At 40.0% G+C, this 23,393-nt stretch overlaps 1 protein-coding gene across 2 annotated transcripts in view; it reads left to right on the top strand.

Moving 5' to 3' along the window:
- The first annotated feature begins 12,949 nt into the window (after positions 1–12,949).
- Positions 12,950–23,393, top strand: part of LOC146267976 (non-selective voltage-gated ion channel VDAC2) — a 32,293-nt gene continuing 21,849 nt past the window's right edge. The window contains exons 1-2 of one of the 2 annotated variants that reach the window (XM_084708851.1): positions 12,950–13,107; positions 19,406–19,477. In XM_084708851.1, coding sequence (XP_084564977.1) covers positions 19,411–19,477 — 67 coding nt within the window. In that variant the 5' untranslated portion in view covers positions 12,950–13,107; positions 19,406–19,410. Of the gene's footprint in view, positions 13,108–13,191; positions 13,219–19,405; positions 19,478–23,393 lie in introns of those variants that run through there. The other variant, XM_084708852.1, reaches the window with a different exon arrangement.

The raw sequence follows: 23,393 nt of genomic DNA on the forward strand, positions 1-23,393 counted from the left end.
TATTCAAATGGCAATGCATTTGTCAAATGGCAATTCAATGCGCAAAGTGACAATGCAATCCGCAATTCAAATGGAAAAGCAGTTGTCAAATGGCAATTCAATGTGCAAATGACAATGCAATCCGCAATTCAGTTTGTATTATTTTGAATAAAAATTTGAATGAACGCTTATTGCATTGCATTTCATATTGACAAGGTTTTTCCGACTCTTTATTCAAATGAAAATGCATTTGTCAAAGGCAATTTAATGCGCAAAGTGACAATGCAATCAGCAATTCAAATGGAAAGTAGTGGTCAAATGGCAATTCAATGTGCACATGACAATGCAATCAGCAATTCAGTTTGTATTATTTTAAATACAAATTTGAACGAAGGCTTATTGCATTGCATTTCATATTGACACGGTATTTTCGACTCTTTATTCAAATGGAGATTCAATGTGGTAGCTAAACAGCGCCCCAGCGGCGTAACAATGACTTGGCAGGCCCGAGTGCAGATCTCATCAACGGGCCCCTTAACCGACCTATCGTCAGGCGAAATTATTGAGTGTTGAGCTAAGCGAGGCGCATGGAAATGTACTTATTATCAGTGTTGCGTCTGAACACGTTCATGAACTCGTTCATAATTTTGGTGAACTGAACGTAGCCTACTGTATTACTGCCTGATGAACGATACTGTGCAGTGGACGCATTCATTTTGGTGTCTGTGAATGGCACTTTCACTCTTTTTTAATTTCGTTTAATAAGGTGCCAGATTTCTAGAGACTTTCAGGCTAAAAACACACCGTTAACAGTCTTGTGTCCAGGGTTGCCCAACCTGTCAATCGCTGCGTGTGCTGTCTTTCTTTCTTCTAGCTACTGTCCATGCCTGGCAAGTGTGAGAACGCCGAATTGCGTAGAGTCAGAGACCGGTATTGTATGGAGGATTATAGGGGCCAAAACTACATAAATAAATACTTGGATAAATAAATAATTATATAACACAAAGCTTAAATAAATGACACAAAATATATAAATGTTACATGTATTTGTGTGCATATATATATTACATTTATTTATTTATACTTACATTTATTTATTTATACTTACATTTATTTATTTATCCTTACATTTACATTTATTCACGGCGTAACTTGCACACAGCAAAATAAATCTGTTGTCTCACGTCACCAAGTCAGGGGGCGGGTTAAAGCCTCTGATTGGTGAATGAACAGAATTAAACACCAGGCAGACTCCACCAGTCAATCAAGCTCTCTTCAATCTAGAGGGATCTCTCTACAGCTGCTAGGGGTGTGCGACACTGTATGATGTGGTATAGATCCGATACCAAGGAGTAAATACGGGGCTAGTATTGCCAATAATACTTTTGGCTTAGAAAATCAGTTTATCTACTTACATGTATTTGTGTGTATATATATATGTTTACGTTTTTGTGTGTTTACATGTATTTATTTATACTTACATTTATTTATTTATACTTACATTTATTTATTTATACTTATTTATTTACATTTACATTTATCCACGGCGTAACTTGCACATAGCAAAATAAATCTGTTGTCTCACGTCACCAAGTCAGGGGGCCGGTTAAAGCCTCTGATTGGTGGCTCAACTTGATTCGACTGATTTTGACTAATCCAAGATGGCAGCACCTTGTGCGGATTCAATGAATGAAATACTGAATGCTACAGTGGTCGAGAAGTTGGCGGTAGCTGAAGAGATGGAGGCACCTGCCAATTCACTTCTTTTTTACATCATATTGAGAGCTTTGCTGAAATTATAGCAATAATATTGACCTTAACTGACACAGACATAAATGAAAATGTGTTCACGATCCTCTGCGAGATGATACAGCATAGGGGTGGGCAAATAGATCTCAAGACCGACCAACCAGCGTTGGTATCAATAGCCTGATTGATAGTGTGATAAGATCGATACCTAAGTTTCAATTCCACATTGAGTACACAACTCCCTTTACACCAGAGTGGTTGTGCAAACACCGTCTAACTTCGCTCAAACTCACTTTGCCCCTCCCCTGCTAGGCTGAGTTGTTGCCGTGTACGTGCAGTAACACGACTCAGCGGTACACATTTGTATTTTTGACAAAACTTGTTGTCCTGTGTTTTATTATGATCATAATCATGAACAATTCATTAAAGGAAACATTTTAAATGTTCATTCAAATATTCATATTGATGATGCATTCACTTAATCGATTTTGAGGCATTGCTTTCCCCGACACGAAAGTAGATAAACTGATTTTCTAAGCCAAAAGTATTATTGGCAATACTAGCCCCGTATTTACTCCTTGGTATCGGATCTATACCACATCATACAGTGTCGCACACCCCTAGCAGCTGTAGAGAGATCCCTCTAGATTGAAGAGAGCTTGATTGACTGGTGGAGTCTGCCTGGTGTTTAATTCTGTTCATTCACCAATCAGAGGCTTTAACCCGCCCCCTGACCTGGTGACGTGAGACAACAGATTTATTTTGCTGTGTGCAAGTTACGCCGTGAATAAATGTAAATGTAAGGATAAATAAATAAATGTAAGTATAAATAAATAAATGTAAGTATAAATAAATAAATGTAATATATATATGCACACAAATACATGTAACATTTATATATTTTGTGTCATTTATTTAAGCTTTGTGTTATATAATTATTTATTTATCCAAGTATTTATTTATTTAGTTTTGGCCCCTATAATCCTCCATAGTATTGCAGACGGCAGCCACATTGAAAAAAAGAACTGAACCAACCTAGTTCATTATTTGGAGCTTTGAACGTAGCGTTAGTTCAACATTTTGAATTATGAACTATGAGCTGAACTAGTTCATGTAGAAAGTGAACGTTCCTAACACTGCGTAGGCCTATTACAATAGACACTGTGAATTGATTGGTGAATGTTTAATTTTATTTTTGTTAGCTAGGTATGCTAGCTTAAGTTTAGCCTATCTAACTTTAGCTATTTTCCAACAACATCCTGCACATTGTTTTTAATATCTAACCTGGCTGCTGCCTAATGCCTATACGTCCATTTTATGACGTTTAATAGCCATGTCTAAATGCATTCAATAGGCTATACCAGACAGTAAACGTTAGCCTACCCTGGTGGCTGAGTTTCACTCATTGCTGTTAGGCTGGGGGACAGACGTAGCATCCTCTTGAACACCTCGCCACAAATCCAAATGAAGATAATTTTGTCAGCTTTGCCACCCTTTCATCCTGCTCTTTGCATTCGTGCCCCACTTTTGTGTTTTTGAATGAAGGGCATGATGGGGTAGCCTACTTGCCGCAATTACTCAACACGCAACGCAATGCAACACAACAGGATAGCAAACGATCACAACGTGTGGGTGGGCTATAAGAACAACATTTTACCCAGACAATATTACTTAATAAAAACGAGATTCGTTTCATTCAGCAAAAGGCTAAATGAATTATTTTCTGTTGTTAAGACTGACTATTGTTCAAATGTTTATTGGGCAGGTGAGAATAACTGACACCATAATTGAGAAATGTTTGCGAATTGATAGGACTGGATCATATGTTAACCTTTCTGTGATTTACACGGAGCGAGGGGCCCGGTCAGTTCTTCAGGTAGAGTTCTCACTTGAGATCGAGGACGGGCCCCCTTTCGCCATGGGCCCTAGTGCAGCTGCACTCCCTGCACTGCCTATAGTTACGCCACTGCAGCGCCCCCAGTCTATTGCATTAGCATTTACTTGTCATCACGCTCTTTTTGTTGCAAAATTCAAATGAAAATGCAATCTGTCAGTTCCCCCATCAAGGTGGGTCCCCACCCTTTGAGGGTAAGACCCAACTCTACTCTGCTTCTGAGTGGCTACTATGGTGTGAAATGAGTGCCAGGAGAGCGAGCTCTGTAATGAAGGAATGCCTTGCCATAAAGTGGGCGTTAGAGCCTCTGAAATATTACCTGGTGGAAAGACTTTGTTCAGTGCCGCTGCTAGCCATTTTGGTGCCCTAAGCATAATTCCTTTATGATGCCCCCACCCCCACCCTCCGAAAAAAAACGATAGTTTTTGCCAGTTTAACTTTTTATTACTATACATATACCTCAATACCAATTGCCTAACACAACAGCAGCATCACAATGTAACACCTATTGAGAGGTGGTGGTTCTCTGCTGTGTATCTGTCCATAAACAGCTGGTTGAGGGTGGTTGATCAGGGCTTGGCAGGGACGGACTGGGAGTAAAAATAGGCCCTGGACTTTGATCCAGAACCGGCCCCCCAGAACCGGCCCCGTATACGCCACCACAGCTGCCATGCCAATCAGTGTTGCCAGGTCTGCGGTTTTCCCGCGGAATTGGGCTACTTTTGAAGTGTTGACGCGGGTTGATTTTTTTGTCCGTTGGTTCGGGTAGACATATTTTGCAAATTACATTAATATCTTTAACTACAAATTTATATTTTAAATTAAATAATTTATTTATGCCCAAATCCTACCAAACTGACTCCAGATCAGCACATACACACATGGACATGGGGCACGCACACATGCACACACGCACTGTGCGTGTGCAGACGTGCCTAATGCACTCAGTCTTCTGAGAAAATCTTCTAAAAACTGGTTTAAATGCTGGCATACTAAACATTTGGTGTTACTTTGTAGATATTACAATAGATTTGGCAATGAAAGCAATGCTGTTGGACTTTAAAAGCAGTGTATATGGTTTAGCAGGGGCATATTTTGAGTTCTGATATTGGGCTGGTTTTGATTGGCCATTGGGCTGGTTTTGTCACACAGACCTGGCAACCCTGCTGCCAATGCATCCACATTCTGTGTTTGATAATAGTTACGGAGTTCCCGACTTAATGCGAGCGCGCAACACGCGCAAGCGTTGGCCTTTATTTCAGCGCAAAATAGTTTTTTGAGCTTCATGTAAAATAAACAGCCGATTTTCAATTGGTAAAACCTTGTCTAGTAAAGTTGATGTATTTTTGTCTCTTAATTTTTCAGCCCCACCCTTACATTTCTTAGCCTGTTTTTCCGAAACATTTACAACTGAAAGCAGCCAAGGAGCTCTCCACCTTTATTACTCATTTTAAAACTATTTGATACATTTAATATAAAAGCATCATAGAATTTAAAGTAAAGTAACAGCTAGCTGGCGTCAGTTACTTGTAAAATGTATAGATCATGTTTAACAGTAAAATCTCAATTTAGCTTGCACCTAACATATTTGAGTGTGCTAACATTAGCAATAACGTCAGCTAGTTCGAGGTGTATGCATAGGCTAACCGTTAAATTAGCAGCACATTTCCCATATTTAACAATGAATAAACATGGACTTACCTGAAAGTGATGCATGGGCATCATCTCGCAGTTTCTTTCTCTTTTTTTTTCTGCCCCTGACTCCTCTTGTCTCTTTGAGGCAATTTTTGAATAGTTGACCTAGCCTACTGTCAAAGTTCGTCAGGCCACTGAGATAGGAAAGGGCACCCACGGCGAGCTTGGGAAGTTTATTTTTTTTGGGGGGGCACCAATGTAACTTTTTTTGAGCAATTAAATAGATCTCTTGTTCTGCCTATGTTGTGATATACATGCCTAAAAGGTGCCTAATATTTCTATACTGAAATAATATTGGCATTATAATTATTATAACTATGATGATTGTTCAGTTGGCAATTTTTTGGTGCCCCCCCAAGACTCGGTGCCCTACGCACAGCGTGTAGTGCGCGTTATGGGAGCGGCGGCACTGAATTTGTTCTGGAGACAGACCATCGGGCCCTTCAGTGGCTGGACAAAATGAAGGACACTAACTCCAGAGTGACTAGATGGTATTTGTCATTACAGCCATTTGTCATTACAGCCATTTAGGTTCACAGTGAAGTATAGGGCGGGTTCAGACAACATTGTGGCAGACTACCTTTCGCGAGTGTACGAGGACGGATACTCTTGAGGGGGGCGTAATGTGGCGTCTGCCACGTAAAGCAGTGATTTTATGGCAGTCCAGGATAAGACATAATGTATGTGTGAAATGTGTCATGTCAATATGGTGTTAAATGGGGAAAACCGGGTGAGCATGTTAATTGATCGATTGTTAATTGATTGATTGAGGGTTAATTGATTGTGACGCACGTCAGATGGTATCGCCCAGGTGAATAAAGGTGTGCCGCACAGCTCAGTGAGGAGGCTGGTTGGCAGGAGCACGTGCTATGAGAGGAATTGTTATGCGCAATAAAAGCCTATTTTGTTTATGGAAGTCCTGCGGCGCTTGCGTGCCTTTTTCATCTCTGACCGAAACGACCGCTCGGGCGCACTCTTTTAAAACGCCAAATCGCTGTTTTGCGGGCAGGTTATACTCAAATTCCTCCCATAATTTCTATCAACAGAAAATGCGTCTATCACACGCTTTATCCATTATACGTCATCCTTCAGACTCGGATTTTATGGAGATTCACAATATCGAAGCTTCCAAATGTATTTTTTATACGTTTTTGTGGGGTAATTTTCACCTCAACCACCTTTAAATAACAACCAATAATTATTATTTGCCACCAACACCAAGCAGCATTCTTGTAAATATAAATAAGAAAAAGAGACAGGAAATATAAGATGTAGTCTATACAGGCCAGGTTCTTGCCAGCTATGGAAGGGTGGGCTGTGGAGATTTTAAAAATTGATTTCTGATTTAACTCTTTATAACTCAAGACAACTATCGTCTCAATATTTACCACACACGTAATTAGTGATCTTTGATTTGGAGTATATATGGTACGCAAAATAGATGTGTAAACCCGTGTCATAGATACGCAGAAGTATGAGAGTGGGTTGGCGGAGTGGACACCATGCCGACTGCCGAGTCTTCTGCCTCTTTGTTAGGCTGTCACTCATAATTCCCGCATCTGAGTTGAAGCCACGCCCCCTACGCAAAATTGGGGCCAAAAGTCAAAAAAAAAAAAATGAAGCCGTAAAAAACAAGTTTTGAATCTGAAAACATGAAATGTGAAACTGTGAAAATATGAAAGTGAAAAATTAAAATTAATCACTTATTAAAAATTATTCCAAAATAATAAATACAAACGGCCAACAACCCTGTCCCATGTCTTATTCTGGCCTAAATGCCCTCCCCATGCACTAGCATGTGCTAGCTCCAAAACTATGTACTAGATACAAGATGTCTCCTTTTAGCTTAAACATGGGGCCTGTCGCCTCCCCATGCCCATCTTCAACCAACCCTGCTTAGAATGGTTTCAGGGACATATTTGTTCTTTGAGCTTTAGCTATGTCTGCAGGGATTGCCTTATTCAACTCACTGTCAAGCTCAGGGTTTGGAACCATTGCTACCTGTTTAGTACCCCTAAACTTCTCTCTTCTCTTCTGGCTCCTTGTCTTACATCTCTTTGAGTCAGCGAAAGGTAACATGTCCCATGAACTATCCCTGTCTTGCATTTGCAACTCTGCTCCTGATCTACCAGTGTTAGTAACCCTGGAATATCCTTCCCCAAGACTACTGGGTATGGTAGCTTCTCTGCCACTGCCACTGTTAACAAATAAGAAACATTATCCACCTCCAGGTAAACCTCTGCTGTAGGTTAGGGTACCTCATCCCCATGTACACAACGGATAAAAACCTCCCCATTTAGTGTGTTACGTCTGGCCACCAGGTCTGCCCTTACAATAGTCTGGCTACTTCCTGTATCCACCAGAGCCTGAGTATGTTTCCCATCCACCCGTACATTTATTAGGGACTCCCATTGATCTAGAGAGGCTCCCCCTTACTGGTCTTTGGGATAAACTCAACCTGTGCATCCTTTGGCTTTCTACGAGGACACTCGACTTTCATATGCCCTGCCTGACCACAATAAAAACATACAATGTCTTCTGGACTAACACCGAAATTTCTAGGGTTTTTGTTACTCTGACCACCATCCCGACCACCCTCAGACTTACCTGGCCATGCCGTCTGGCTCTCCTTCCCCCCGGCCATCTGGTAAGGTCTTAAGTCTCTACGTGGAGCGATGAAAGACTCGGCCAGCACCACTGCCTCTTTTGCCGACTTGGGGTTGTGTTCTTTAATCCAGAGCTTTACATCGCTGTTTACCATCCTCAGGAACTGCTCCAAGACCAGCATGTCGCCGATCTCGTCCATTGCATGGGCCTGTGGACGCACCCATTTCTCAAACAGCTCCCGCAGTCTGGTGAAAAGTTCTTTACATGACTCACTCTGTAGTATGTGTGTGGATTGAAATCGCTGCCGGTAGGTCTTTGGATTGATCTTGAACTTCTCCAGAATCTAAGCTCTGGTCACTTACTTTTTTCTCTCAGGGCATCAACAACACAGCTGACAGGTTAGGCTCTTCCTGTCAATACACATGCTAGAAAGAGTTTTGGCTTGCTAATGTTGTTGCTAATGTTGCTAATGCTCTGACATTCTGATTCCGCTTCGGATGCCATCAAGCAAGAGCTCTGGTCGTATCAGTCCTTCACTAACCAATCAGCATTCATTAGCAGAATGCTAGCGTGTTTTCGGCAACAACGACTCACCCTGTAAGAAATCAAAAGGACATAAGTACTCTTTCATTCAACTTTCGACCTATAATCCATGTTGAACATGCAAATACTACAATAAAATCGGAGATTTCTCAACGACAATCAGGCAAAATAGACAAATTTAGCCGTTTAGCTCCATAGACTCCCATTCAACATGCACTCGCTCGCGATCAATCCCAGTGGAACTCTGGTGGAACTACTCTGGTGAACTCTGGTGCAACCAAATTCGGTACAATGGGGCTTAATAGTATGGAAGCAAATCGTGACCAAAATTCAAATGAAAATGCATTTCCAGAAATGCTTTTTCATTTCAAGAATGTGGCTGCATTATTTGACTCATAAATAAAATGAGTAATCAATCATTCTATTTGCATTTTAATTTTCTTCTTTAAGACTGCTCATTCTTTCACTTAATTAAAATGAAAACGAAAAAGACATTTGAAATTTAATTTTCAAAATATGCCCCAGCAAATAGATACCAAAATTCGATTTGAAATGTAAAATTCGAAAATGAAAACGCATTTCCAGAAATGCGTTTTCATTTTAAGAACGTGGCTGCAAAATCGTGACCACAATTCAAATTCAAATGCATTTCCAGAAATGCTTTTTCATTTTCAAGAACATGGCTGCATAATCGTGACCACAATTCAAATTCAAATGTATTTCCAGAAATGCATTTTCGTTTTCGTGTTCTGCCCGCAAAGAACTATGGAGGACCAAACCTGCCATATTTATGAATGAATGAATAAATAAATGTCCACATCCTACATTTAGACAGAAATAAACGAATATATATATTAATTAATGTACAATTGTCAATCAATAGTTACATATATTTTACATTTATGTATTTATTTATTTTGTATTCATTTATGTATTGATTTATTGATTTATTCATTCATTCATTTATTCATTTATTTATTCATTTATTTATTCATTCATTCATTGTTCCCAATATGATAATGAGAGGAGGCCAGTAGGCGTGGAAACTGATGTTCAGACATTGCAATCAATCCAGAGCCATAGATTCAATCTAGCTAACGCCTGGGACACACTGGCTACGAAGCGCCCTGGAGCGCCACAATATACTACGAATGGCGCGATGCTGTTCACACTAGACGTGCATTTCTCCACGCCGGTCACCAAGCCTTTCACCTTCTCTGAGATTTTCTTTTCTACATGTAAAGCTGACATGTACATAAACATGGCATAGGCTACAGGCTATTTAGGCAACTTGTTGCTCCAACAATAACTGTCGCAACGGCATCCCATTCCCAATATAACGTGGCAACGTTTGGCTTTTGTTGCCGTAGTCTTTGTAAAATATGTGCTATGGGGCATACAACTCCATTTAGGACTAAGCTACTTTTCATCTTCGATGATTAACTTTGTGTCGTCAATATTCACAAATTTCTCTTCTGCTTGATTGGGGGCTATATGCCAGATTGTCTATCTCGCTCTTACACACAGGACAAATATGTTGGTTTGACAATCAACAATCAGGATTTTTTATTTTAAAATGTTTACGTTTTTATCGGGGTAAACACATGGTTGGCCGGTCTGCGTAGTGAAGTTGGGTGTTAAGTGATAGCCCACAACTAACGTATTAAAATCTTTATAACATGTTTGTTTATCCAAATATCATATATGGTGAATTAAATATTTGTTTTCAACAAGGTCAGCCAGCCTGTCCATGTAGGCTATGTTGTCCATGACAGCAAGGATGGATGTAAGGCTACATAATCGAATACAAAGCGTGGAAAACGATTAGCCAATGGTGTGTCAAATACCGCCTACCTATTTTGATTGACACATCTCATTAACATATTGAGAAGAAGAAATACAGGAATGAATGAATGAATAAATGAATGAATAAATGAATGAATAAATGAATGAACAAATGAATGAATAAATGAATGAATGAATACATGAATGAATAAATAAATGAATAGATAAATGAATACACAAATAAATACATAAATACATGTAAATTATAAGGTAATATTGATTGACAATTGTGCATTAATTAGTACATGTATTCATTTATTTATGTCTAAATGCATGGATGTGGACATTTATTTATTCATTAATTCATTTTTAAAAATGGCAGGTTTGGTCCTCCATAAAGAACTGCCCATAATTCGAAAACGAAAATGCATTCTGGGCGGCGCAGCAGAGTGACGTCAGTAGCCTCTCTTCTTCAGCTCCCTGCTGACCGAGCTACCCATCTTGTTCGGTAGGGGGCGGTGTGCACATACGCATTGCATTACATGACAACATTTGCCGGGAAATTGACTGAATTGCCGAGTCTTTAGAGGACGCATCACAGATTATGGCGCTCCCTCTAATTGTGCAGATACTTGTAAGGTATTTTCTTGTGTGCTTTTATTGTGACAGGGGTGTGTGTTCTGACGTTGGAAGAAAGTGAGTGGAGTGAAATGCTACGTGTGGGGGAGATACAGTAAAGATGTACAAAGTGTATGGAGCTAAAGCTGACAAAGGTATCTGAATTTGAATATGAAAGTTAAGAAATATTTGTGTGTCGAATTTCATGAAACTGAAATATGTTGCTGTTTAATATATAATATCGGAATTATTTGTATGCCGAATTTAATTAAACGGAATTATTTGATCCAAGAATTCAGATTTTTGAAATTCAGATTCTTGAATTTCAGATTTTGTCTGAAATAGGCCAAAGGTGAAACAGCTTGCTTTCACAGGGAAAAGCAGACGATTTCAGAATGACCGAACTTTACCTCAGAACAAAAGCTCAGTTGCTCATTGGAGGAACAGTATTGAGCAAGTGCTTATGAAACTTGTAAACACTTGTGTCTTCTCCTTTGCCAAAATCGGCAGTTACTGTTACCAAGTGAGTCGAGACAGACTCGGAGGGCGGCGGAGACCGATGGAAGACGTGGAACAACTGGCAAAGCTATAGCCTATATATTTATGTTTCGTTGTTTTATTTTCTGTGTTGGAGTTCTTTTAAGAGCTTGATGCCATCAACATCCAGCCTGATATAAAATCATGAACTTCAATTGTGTCTCTTAATTATAATACCCACACAGAAAATCCAGGTTGAATCAAGTACTGTATTGCTAATAGCCAATTTTGGATGGTCAAGCATATTTTTCATTGTCTCTTTATTCCTATCAAAGTCAATGTTCAGCCTATAGGCTTTGTTCATTTGCTAAGTGACATTTCATATCGGTTATGGTTAGTGAAATATTTGCTTTCTGAGAGATCGGACATAGCCTATTTAACAGCATATAAGGAGTTATCTATCAGAATATATCTGTAGTGCGGCCGGGTGTGATTTAATTCATAGTCCACACATCATCTGGAAGTCAGTTTCGATCTAATACCAACTATCTCCATACTACATCTTGCCGGCGTATTTTATACACATCGGGCCGACGTTGGCAAGAAGTATGTGTGCTATCCCAGATGATCTGGGTCTTCCTCAAGCAACTAGCAACTCAGTTTGTTCTACTCGGTCACGGGCATCAGACTCAGATATATTATTAGTTTCTACCAGCTCAGCTAATTCTATCAGTGTATGCACAATTTGAGGGAGCGCCATGATCCGTGATGCGTCCTCTAAAGACCCGGCAATTCAGTCAATTTCTAGGCAAATTTGGTCATGTAATGCAATGCATGTGCACACCGCCCCCTACCGAACAAGATGGGTAGCTCGGTCAGCAGGGAGCTGGAAGAGAGGCTACTGACGTCACTTTGCTGCGCCGCTCAGAATGCATTTTCGTTTTCGAATTATGGGCAGTTCTTTTCGGGCAGGACACGAAAACGGAAATGCATTTCTGGAAATGCAATTGAATTTGAATTGTGGTCACGATTTTGCAGCCATGTTCTTGAAAATGAAAAAGCATTTCTGGAAATGCATTTGAATTGTGGTCACGATTTTGCAGCCACGTTCTTAAAATGAAAACGCATTTCTGGAAAAGTGAAAGAATGAGCAGTCTTAAAGAAGAAAATTAAAACGCAAATAGAATGATTGATTACTCATTTTATTTATGAGTCAAATAATGCAGCCACATTCTTAAAATGAAAAAGCATTTCTGGAAATGCATTTTCATTTGAATTTTGGTCACGATTTGCTTCCATATAATAGGGAGTGGCAAGGCTCTCCTTAAACAGACTCTGGTATTATCAACCAAAAATGTCACGACCTCCCTGCAGTACCTCTCTGGACCCCCTAGGGGTCGCGGACCCCCTGTTGAAGACCTCTGCATTAGCCAGTAAGATAATTGCAGATATGATCAATTTTATGAATACAATGAAATGAAACGATGGAGATGGTGTATCGCAAACAAACTTTAATAAAATACCGTTGTAAAAGCTGTAACCCCTTTCCAGTTTTACACTTGTTAAAATGTTATTTATATGCAGGCGCGCTGTGATCCTGTGAGGGGTCCTGCATGTCTAGGAAGATAATGATACGTTGGAGTTACATTGCAGTCTCCTTCAATTCGCCCTCCAACTGGTAAAGCTAAAAACGGCACCGTGGTGTCAGAAACACCAGGATAAAAGTCGCTTTAGTTAACCGCAAGACAAATTTCCAACGGGTAAGCAACGCAAATAGTCCTGCTCGCCACTGTTGATCCACTCTTATGAGGAACGATTGTCGCAGTGCATGACCATGCTGGCCGGAAAGCGCTAACTTCAAGCTAAGCTAGGTGCGTCACTGCAGCTAACTGCTACTATACTGTAGAAGCCTACCAACAGTCGTGGCTAGCACGACTTCTACCTAATGCAGATAGAGCAGGGCCTCGAAAGGACAGGCGCACCCGAAGAGAAACACATGTCATATCTGAAATGATTTGTCGATGTGTTCAAAATGACTGACCCCAATGGTATCCCTAATGTTTTTGGGTTTCGGTGCTATCATACGCCAGCATGGCCACCTTGTTCTCAAATACACAGCTTCTTGCGCTACACAGTTTGGCCACAGCTTTTTAAAGGAACACTGGCTGCTGAATTAAATCGAATTCTGTAATATCATTAGACTTGCTTACGCAGTAGCTTGTTTTTCTGGTTAGGGAAACGTCTTTACGTCTACTATCTTTCTCGACACATTTTCTACAGTTTTGAACGAGGCCATTTCAAAATGAAGTTTGCTACTTATTAATGTTAAAATGGCTTCCTGTCCACCTTGCCCACTGCACTGCTTGACATGAAGCGAGCCAGTTGCTCTGCGTCGTCAATAGCTGCAGATGTGGAACATGGACTCCCTAACTATCATACATGCACGTAAACAAAACGTAGCTTATATTAACTAGGGCTGGGCGATATGGGTAAATAATTATCGATATAGATATTTAGGATTCCTCCGTAAGGAGGAAACCTATTGTTATTGTTAGTTTTATTCTTTTTATTTTTTATTCTTGTACCATGGAAGTCAATGGCAGCCCCTAGAACCATATGGTAACTTTTTGTGAAATTTGGCACACTCATTAAGGACAGGCACTTCTACAGTTACACCAAGTTTCATGTCTCCCATTAGACCACTCTAGCGCCACTAACGGGTCAAAGTTGGACTTGTGTTTACACATGTAACTTTTGAACCGTATGACCGATTTTCAAAAATGAGGTACCATTGGATTCCCTGGATCAAGCCAAGTTCAACGCACACCATGGCGTCGATTCCGGTTATATAGATTTTCCGCTATTTCCGGTTTTATAAAAAAAACTTTGAAAGCCTACTCCTACAATTTTATTTCAATCTTCCCCAGAATTGGCATACATCATCTTCGGAGCAACCCTCACTCAGGCATTACTTTTATATTGGATTTTCAAAACCGTTTGTCCGCTACAGCCAATCAAAATCGGTAACAAAGCAACCAAACAGGTAATTGGATCAAATCTCGGCAAATCTTTGAGATGTCAACACCAAACTTGGTATGATGACTCGGAACTCTATTCTGAGGATGTCCGCAAAATTTGGTGTCATGTGATCTCTGGGCGTGGCCGCAGGAAGCAAAAATGTGTTTTGGCCAATAACTGTTGATTTGTTTGCCTTTATTAAGTGATTCCTTTGTCTCATGATATCTTGGGACATCCCGTGTGTGACTCATAATAATTTGTGATAATAGCCAAATTGATGCTGCCGCCATTTTGAATTAATTGATAAATGTTTTTTCTCTACTCCTCCTACAAATGTTGTCCAATCTTCACCAAATTTGGCAGATATTATCTTCAGACCAAGCCTCACAAAAGCTTTTACATGGTGTTTTTATTTTTGAAACCGTTTGCCCCCTACAGGCAATCAAAATGTGCCATTAAGCCAGCAAACAGGAAGTTGGGTCGTATTTCAGCAAATCTTTGATGGATTCACACCAAACTTGCTGCGTGTACTCGATACCCTCTGGTTCGCAATGTTTGGAGGAATCCGCCTTTACTGCTTGCAGTTATATTTAATTGTTGAATTTGCTGAATTTTTATTTTGTTGTACTTTAGGGCAGAAGAATAAAGGCTGATCTTGTAAGGCTATCAACCTGCCCCCACCTCTCATATGGTAAAATATGGAGTTACTGGATGGAGTCTCAACTTGATGGCTCTCACATCTTTGTAACTTACTGTAGCATTGCTAGATATGTTGATAAGTAAGGGTCAAGATTCTGGTGGGATTGTAGTTGTTCTTGGGTATATAAGGAATTGTGAAGCATTGTTCTGTGGATTCTTGATCTCCTGAGACCGTCTCCTCAACTCTGGCTTGTCCTTCTCCTTCTTCCTCACTTCATGCTTTCCATCTCTGGTTTACAATAATCATGGTAGAGTAGGCATAAGAGTTAACTTAATTGATTGCATTCATTTGCAATATGATAAAATGATTATATTATTTAACCTTAATTTGACCATTCCTGCTCTGATTTAACCCAAAGAGTCAAATAACTAATTCCATTGGTATTGGCATTATTTGGTTAATGTTAATACACTGTTCAGTTTCCCATCTTCCATCAAACCATAGGGGAATTAGTTTAGGTTGTTTGGCCAATATATTGACCCCCAACAATGTTGAAATAGATTTGCTGAAACAACAGTTACAGGACGGTAGCCTACATCATGTAAATTGTAGGAATCATATGAATCATGTAAATTGTAGGAACAATAGCCGATAGAAATAAGCTACTCATTGTTAGATTTCTATTTGTAGGCAATAAAGACCAAATAAAATTTCAATTATTTGTTGTTATTTCAGTGCCAAAAGGCATTTGGTAAATTCTGAGTAACACTAGTGATGAAGACCCAAGGGCTGAGAATGTTGCTAAAATAAATTCCAGATTGTGACAGGAAATGGTACCGTTAACTTAAAATCGTCTCCCGGCGTATCCACCTTATTCCTAGCTCCCATGATCCATTTCCTGAATTATGGGTGCGACTTCCTGAGCCGGCGATTGTCATGGTAACACTCATAAACAGTCATTGCGGTAAGCTAATTTTGATGCGAAATAAAACATGTGGGAACACAGCCTGTTACACCTGAAACGGGACAATTTGATCATACCTCTGCCTTCTACTATCGAGGGATGGGAGGACGACCTGAAAAAGTGGCCTCAAATAACGTACACTAGCATATTTAGCTACTTTATTAACTAAGTAGCGATGAATAACCTGAAAGCGAGTCTTATCAGTAACGAGGTACCTCCACAGCAATAAAGTTGGTTGCGTTTTAGTAAAGAAGGTGGCACTAAACCGTGTCTACCTTAATGCAGACATAGAGCCTGGTCAGAGCCTCAAAGTCCCACATCACCGGTCCTGGGTTTTAATTCATCGTCAGATGAAATACAAACGGCTGGGTGCTCATGTGTTGCTGGACCAGGGCACGAATAACCCACAACAATTCTTACCTTTACTGGCAAAACTGTGACTAAATCTGTGGAGGTCTTTTGTAACCCAGTGGAACTTGGAGTATGCCTCTTTTCAGGATTAAACAACTCAAAGTTTTCACTAAACCCGCTACTTGGAATGCCCCCCTGAGAGTTGTTCTGTTCACGAAATAAAGTATTTGTTATTGAAACTCCACAGTTGTTGATATGTTGCCTTGGAGATGCAGTGATGTCACCAGTGCAAGTGCAGCTGATTGCTCTGACAACATAGCGTCTGCTCCAGATTTGACGTGTTTGATTGGGATCTTCCCATGTATTGTTGTAGTATATAAGAAACCAAATGTTTACTTCTCGACAGGTCAGCAAACGCTTTGTCGCCTCGATTTGTTAAAACGATTTGTTTGTACCAGACTTGGTAGCCAACTGTTTGTTTTCTACACTAATTTGCACCGAACATTGCTCTGCTCTTTGTCGGATTTTAAAAAGCCAAACAACTTCCAAATAACTGAAGACGAACCCTTTATCAATAATTTCTTCATTGGAAGTTGCTCCCTCGCCATGGCTATCGCTGCCACTGTTTTCTGCAAAAAGACTAATTTTCCGCAGTTAACATTAGCTACTCCTGGAGGTGCTCAGTATATTTTAGTGTGTTTAGGCTACCATTTCTCCGCAACTTCCTGCTTCATCACAGAAATTAAATGGACCACTGTTCCTATTTATTCTCTATCGATATTATTGATAATTAATTAATGTTATGAAATCTTTTGAGGGAAATAATTACTTCTATAATTTATCGCCCAGCCCTAATATTAACTACTGCCTAACTTTTCTAATCACAAATAGAATGTCTGATACATGTAAGCTCTAGTGTTAGTGGTAGATGTACACTACACTATATTCATTTTGGGAAAGAAAAGTACGCTGTAATGTCTGTTTACCAGCTCTTTTGTGGAAGGGAGCCTGACCTTCTGATCTCAAATAACTACCTCAGCAGGGTTTTTCCTGCATAGAGAAAATGTTGGCGCGCGCCAAAGCCGTTTTCCTGAGCGCCAATGACAAATCCCGAGTGCCAAAGGCAAAAAAAAGTCTGCAATGAAAAGAAAAAAAACGTATGCAATGCATGTCAGCGAATATGTTCTCAACAGCATGTTTCAAGCAGGCTACAGCTGAACCCTCGTTCTGTTTTGATCAATAGTAATCAAGTTGATAAGCGTGTCTTCTTGTCTGAACAATACGCAACTGTGAGGTGCGCGAATGGACAGAGTGGCCACTGAACTGTCATTCCGCTGCGAGGGCCAGCCCGACTTGCGCGAATACACCTGTAGAAATACAAATAAAATGTCCACTCAAAATGCTGACAAAAGTTTGATTTGCGATTTCAAACGCAGCGTCCATGGTATTCTTAACCTGGAATGATAATATATAGTGCAGTGTTTCCTCTATGGCAAAATTTCTGCCACAACAGTAACAGAAATCAGGCTGTACAACATTTTTGGCCGTCTTATCAACAGTGATTGACACACGCTTCACACCGCAATTGAGATTGCGTGTGTGCGTCTTTGAGAACTTGTATAACTAAGTAACTCATAAGTCGTATAACTTATGTTGTCAGTTCATTTGAGCTTGTTATTGTATAGGTCTATAGTTCTTGCAAGTTTAAATCGAGTTAACTGGTGATTTTCGTTGTATGTATTCTTCCCCTGCTAGCTAAATTGCACGTCTGTTGATTCGGTAGCGATTGCTGCCCTTGCTCAGGTTTGTATTTAAGATGCATTATTATGCTGAAGTAGTTTTAATTAATAAAAAGTGGGTTTATTTTTTATGTTTGCTGCAGAATGCTTAGCCTATCAAGATCAAATGAAGCAGGCAGTGTACATGCTTCAGAGTGGCCTACCTTAATCGATAGGCTAGCCTACGGACCATTTACAATAAATTGTTATGTCAATTATTAATTGGCAGCATTTATGCCATTTAGAAAAAAAAGTGTGTATATATATATATATATATATATATATTAGTGCTGTCAAACGATTAAAATATTTAATCGCGATTAATCGCATTAATGTCATAGTTAACTCGCGATTAATCATAATTAATCGCACATTTTAATCTATTCTCAATGTCCCTTGATTTGTTTTTGTCACATTCTTTTTTTCAAATTTTAATGCTCTTATCAACATGGAAAAGTGGTTCGGATTGCTTCGTGCCAATATTTTTTTTATTGAAAACAACATTGCAATCGCCTGGCTTTGACGAGGGGGCGGAGAATTCGCATCAGCTGTGTGCTTGGCCATCAAGTGGTATTTCAGACTGGACGTGCTGCAATGATAGCTCAGTTTACAACGACAAAACACACAGATCACTGGTCTTGTCAATGGAACCATTTGGCAACTTTTTAAAAGTAAACTCTCCATTCAGAATCTTATTGGCATCCATTTCGGCATCTCGCACTCGCCATCCACTCAAAACGTAACGTTAGCCTACTACAAGAGAATGTCTACTATCCGTAAACGGGCTCTGCTACTACTCTTTAGCCGGCTCGCAAGCCAAACAAGTGTTTGTTTCTCTTTAGCCGGCTGTGTTTGTGGCGCGCCTGTTGTTTTGTTTCCGGTCTAGCTAGATCCGGTGTGGTGTTGTAGTTTTTCTAAAGTCGGTAATTGTTGCAACAGCATGTGAAAAAAACTACAAAGTCTGCAAGGCCAAAAAGAGCGTTAATCGCGCGATAAGAAAATTGACGCCGTTAATTTGGGTTTGCGTTAACGCCGTTAATAACGCGTTAAACTGACAGCACTAATATATATATATATTTATTTATTTATTTTTGAGCACCAAAGACCCATTTTGACCCAGGAAAAACCCTGCTCATTAATGATTTCTTCCACCCAACACTGAGTTATTAATGAACAAAGTAGTAAGGGTTCAGTCACACAAACTCAACTGGAAATATTGTCTACTTAAGTTGTGCCTAGGTCAGATGCAGTTATTGTAAAGTATAGGATCATTAGACTGCTTAATAATTCTTTTTTTCACTCTGCAGGAAGAATGGCTGTGCCTCCCTCATATGCTGATCTGGGCAAATCGGCCAAGGACATTTTCAACAAAGGCTATGGTACCTTTATTTTATTCTAAAGTAGGCATAGAAGTGACAATTTAGAAATATAGAGAGCTACAGGATATTTGGGTGTGCTTACCTTCGACAAGATCACAACCTTTGTTCTCGCTCATATATATTTATTATTATTATTTTCCAACCCATAATAGGGCTCCAGGCTAACTTTTTGCCGTGGTTGCACTGCTGCGCCTAACCTTTTCTATTTAGGTGCCCCCAAATTTGTCCTTGCGTCGCCTTTAACGCCAGAATTTCAAGGTCACCATTTTATCACGCTCCATATTAGGGATGGCCATAATCAATCGACGATCGATTAATTGATCATTAAGAATTTCGTCGATTACAGTATTTTTTCATCAATAAAACTAATGCGTGTTCTGTTGCGTACTGTGAGTCTTGAAGGAATGCAATGGATTTCACTATGTGGCAACAATTAAACATTTTACCACACAAAGGCAATGTTTGAAAAATAATGCCACAGGCCTACTCACTTACCGGCGAGTTGCATGTATTTCAAAAGTAAACATGAACAGGTCACGGCGAAGTGTAGTGTGAGACACAGGGCTGCACGATTATGGCCAAAATGATAATTAGATTATTTTGATCAATTTTGAGATCACGATTAATTATCACGATTATTTGTTGATTTTAACCTAATCAAATTGTATTGTCACAATGCATTGTACCTGCAGAATGGATGTGAATAAAACTCAAAATATACAATCAATAAAAAAACGAATATTCCATAACAATGTAACCAAATGAGAACACCGTCCGTTCACACTAGCGTTTTCATATCATTTTCCAAATGTTTGCCGTCCACACTAACCCTTGTAAGTGACAATCATTGTCATGGTTACGCCACTCCTGCCCCTACCTCCCGCCACGATGCCCTGTTTACATATTCCTCTGGCAATACTATTAGGTGTTTTAAAATTGTCCCACCAGCTAGCCGTTCAGTCAGGTCTCACCCAGAATCGCTGCTCTGTTTGGTTTAAACCGTCTTCTCTGCCTTGTCCCCCTATCGTTCAGGCACACCGAGTACAACGCTCGCCTTTTGCGTACAGTAGGAGTAACGTGTATCTATTAAGTGATAATACTTGTACCTGAAGTACACTCACTAAACTGGTAAATAAATTATAGAAATGGAGCAGCATATTTCTTTCACCTTCCATGTTCATCTTGACATTATAGCTATAGAACGAAAGCTACCCCCAATGCCGTTGCAACTTAACGTCATCGTATCTGAAAAGCTCAGTGGACCCCGTCCACACTACTACGCGTACCCAGCTTTTTCAAATGTCTCCGGCTAGGGGAGCGTATTCGAAAAGCTCTGTTTTCAGTATCCGAATACGCCGTATTAGTGTGGATGGGAGGTGCAAACGCAGACGTGTGCGTTTCTAAATGTACTCGGGCTTGGGTGGACGGGGCCTCTGTCCTCTGTAACCGTCTACATCTAGAAACTAAGCTGCGTGGTGCAGGGAGGAACATCTTGTGATCAGACATTAGGTGTATTCGACTCCATGCAGCGCCGCAGCCGGCTGCAGCCTTCAGATTGGAGAACAAGTTTATCATAGCCCAATACATAAAATGACAAATTTTCTGACTTTACAGAGCCATTTATAACTCCTCCCCGACTGCAAGCGTCAACTCTCGCTGGTCGTTTCATGCAGCCGATGTCGAACGCACCTATTGGTTTACGTAGCGCTAGATTGGCTATGAAAAAATTACTTTGAAATGGAACGTTCTATTAACGGAATGACGCATTTTAAATATCGCTCGATCACGTGAATTTGATCGTTGGAAGCCGAAATCGTGATTAGAATTTGATTAATCGTGCAGCCCTAGCGTGAGACCATTTTGACTTAAAAATGACTTTGTTCACTGCCAACACTCTAAAGCTGATTATTAATACAACTCCTGCACGACTCAAATGATGTAGCCTACCACGTGAAGAACGTAGCCTACATCCGACCCTGGTTAATGGCGGTGCATCCTGCTTTCTGTGTTAGCACGGAGGAGCTGCGATGCCCAACGAGCAGAGAAAATTACCCAACGGATCTGCAAGTCCATTGAGATGGATATGCTGTATTGTTGAGGGCAAAGGTTTTTATGAAGCTTTGTTAATTAGCCAGACAAAAACAAGGGTCAGTTGTGTTTGAGCACTGGCTTCTACCTGTCAGCTCCGCTGCTAGGAGTACAGAAAGAGTTGTTCTTCTTGTAATACAGATCTCAACGCGGAAACACGCAGTATTTTCAATTTTCACAGCATTTTAATATAGCCTATAAATAGTGAATTTTTATATACATTTTATGATTAATCGAAAACCGATAATTCTCCCGACAATCGATTAAGACAATTTAATAAAATGCCCATCCCTACTCCATATACATTCATATATATTATGTAAATGATTTTGAACAAGAATAAGTTGTAGGTAAACACTATTTTATTTTATTTGAAGCACAAAAATCTAAAAAAAAGATATATATTTTTTTAAAGTGCTTCACTGAGACAAAGGACCAGTATCTTACCAGGGACTGGGGAGACTATTGGCTGAAGTAGCTCCATGTCTGGGCTGTTGTCAGAGCGTTGACCCTGGAGAGTGTTGGGGGGGGGGGGGGGGGGGACAGGCCTGCCTAATTTTCTTAAAGAAAAAAACTCTGTGGGTCTTTTCATTGTTTGTCGTCTGTTTTTTTTACGTTTATTTTGCTGACGCTGATTGTCGTACCTGATTCTCTGGTGCTCAGGTCGCAATTTCAATCACACAGCACGGACCAGTGTAGGCCTACAGGAATATCAGGACCACAGCCAATCAGAGGCAAAGACCCATCCCGGTCTCTGATTGGTTTAGACCACAATATGATCCAACCATGTTTGAGAGGAGAACAAGCGCTTTGTTTGTGGAGAGGCAGCGGATGCGAGGACGTTTGGTGCACCGGTGCGACCTAGGAACATTTTTTGTCACCCCTTACAAATTTTGGTCGCATATGCGACCAAATTTGTTGCACTCTAAAGCCCTGCTAATGATAAGTAAATATGTGGACTACACAGACAACGTCGGTGTCTAAAGGTTCGTCTTGGTGGCGATTGAGTCGCTTGTATTTTTATTTACATTCCGTTGCACAGTTTAGCTACCGATCCCATTTTCGAGACTGCATAACGATTCAAGTCTTTATCGATACCACTATCGATACTTTTCTATTTGGTGGAAAGAAAGACAAGATCATAAATTATTAACAGAACTGTTAATGCTTCTATTGCAAAAACTGTGAGTCTTTAATTTCCGATTTCAATATAAAGTTTAACTATGAGAACAGTACAATAATATCAGCAGCAAAATGTCCAACATGTTTTTTCCAACAACAAAGAACAGGGTGGCCGCGAGTCCTTAAAAAGTCTTAAATCACTTTTCCTAAAAATAAGGCCTTAAAAATGATTAAATTGTCTTAAATTCAGATTGGATGGGTCTTAAACATTTTTTTGTGTCTTGTCACTGCGAAAATACAGGCAATCTGTTCTGTCAGTTCGATTATTATTTTTTTTGCGCTGCGTTGTCTATGGTTAGGTCAGAGCGTAGCCTACAGCGCAGATTTTGATGACGTAAAGCATCGGCAATCCAGCAATGGTTGATAGCCACTCAACTTAGAAACTTGGGGAAATTAAAGTTCAATTACAAATGGCTTGAAAAGAACGAGTATTCTTGGTTAAGGTTGGTGCCTGGAAATACTTATGAAATGAACTGTGTGTCGGGAACATTTCAAACTTGGTACAATGGGGATCAGAGCGATGGAATGGCACGTGCAGAGCAAAAACACAGACTACGAAGGGCACACCAGAAGCCTGCAAGTGCTAGTTTCTTCTCCAACATTTCCATCGCTAGCAACGATGTCAACGCTACAACGGCGGATGTTA

This window comes from Hypomesus nipponensis, chromosome 11 (genome assembly GCF_054491055.1).
Source record: "Hypomesus nipponensis isolate SF chromosome 11, ASM5449105v1, whole genome shotgun sequence".
NCBI classification, from domain to species: Eukaryota; Metazoa; Chordata; class Actinopteri; order Osmeriformes; family Osmeridae; genus Hypomesus; species Hypomesus nipponensis.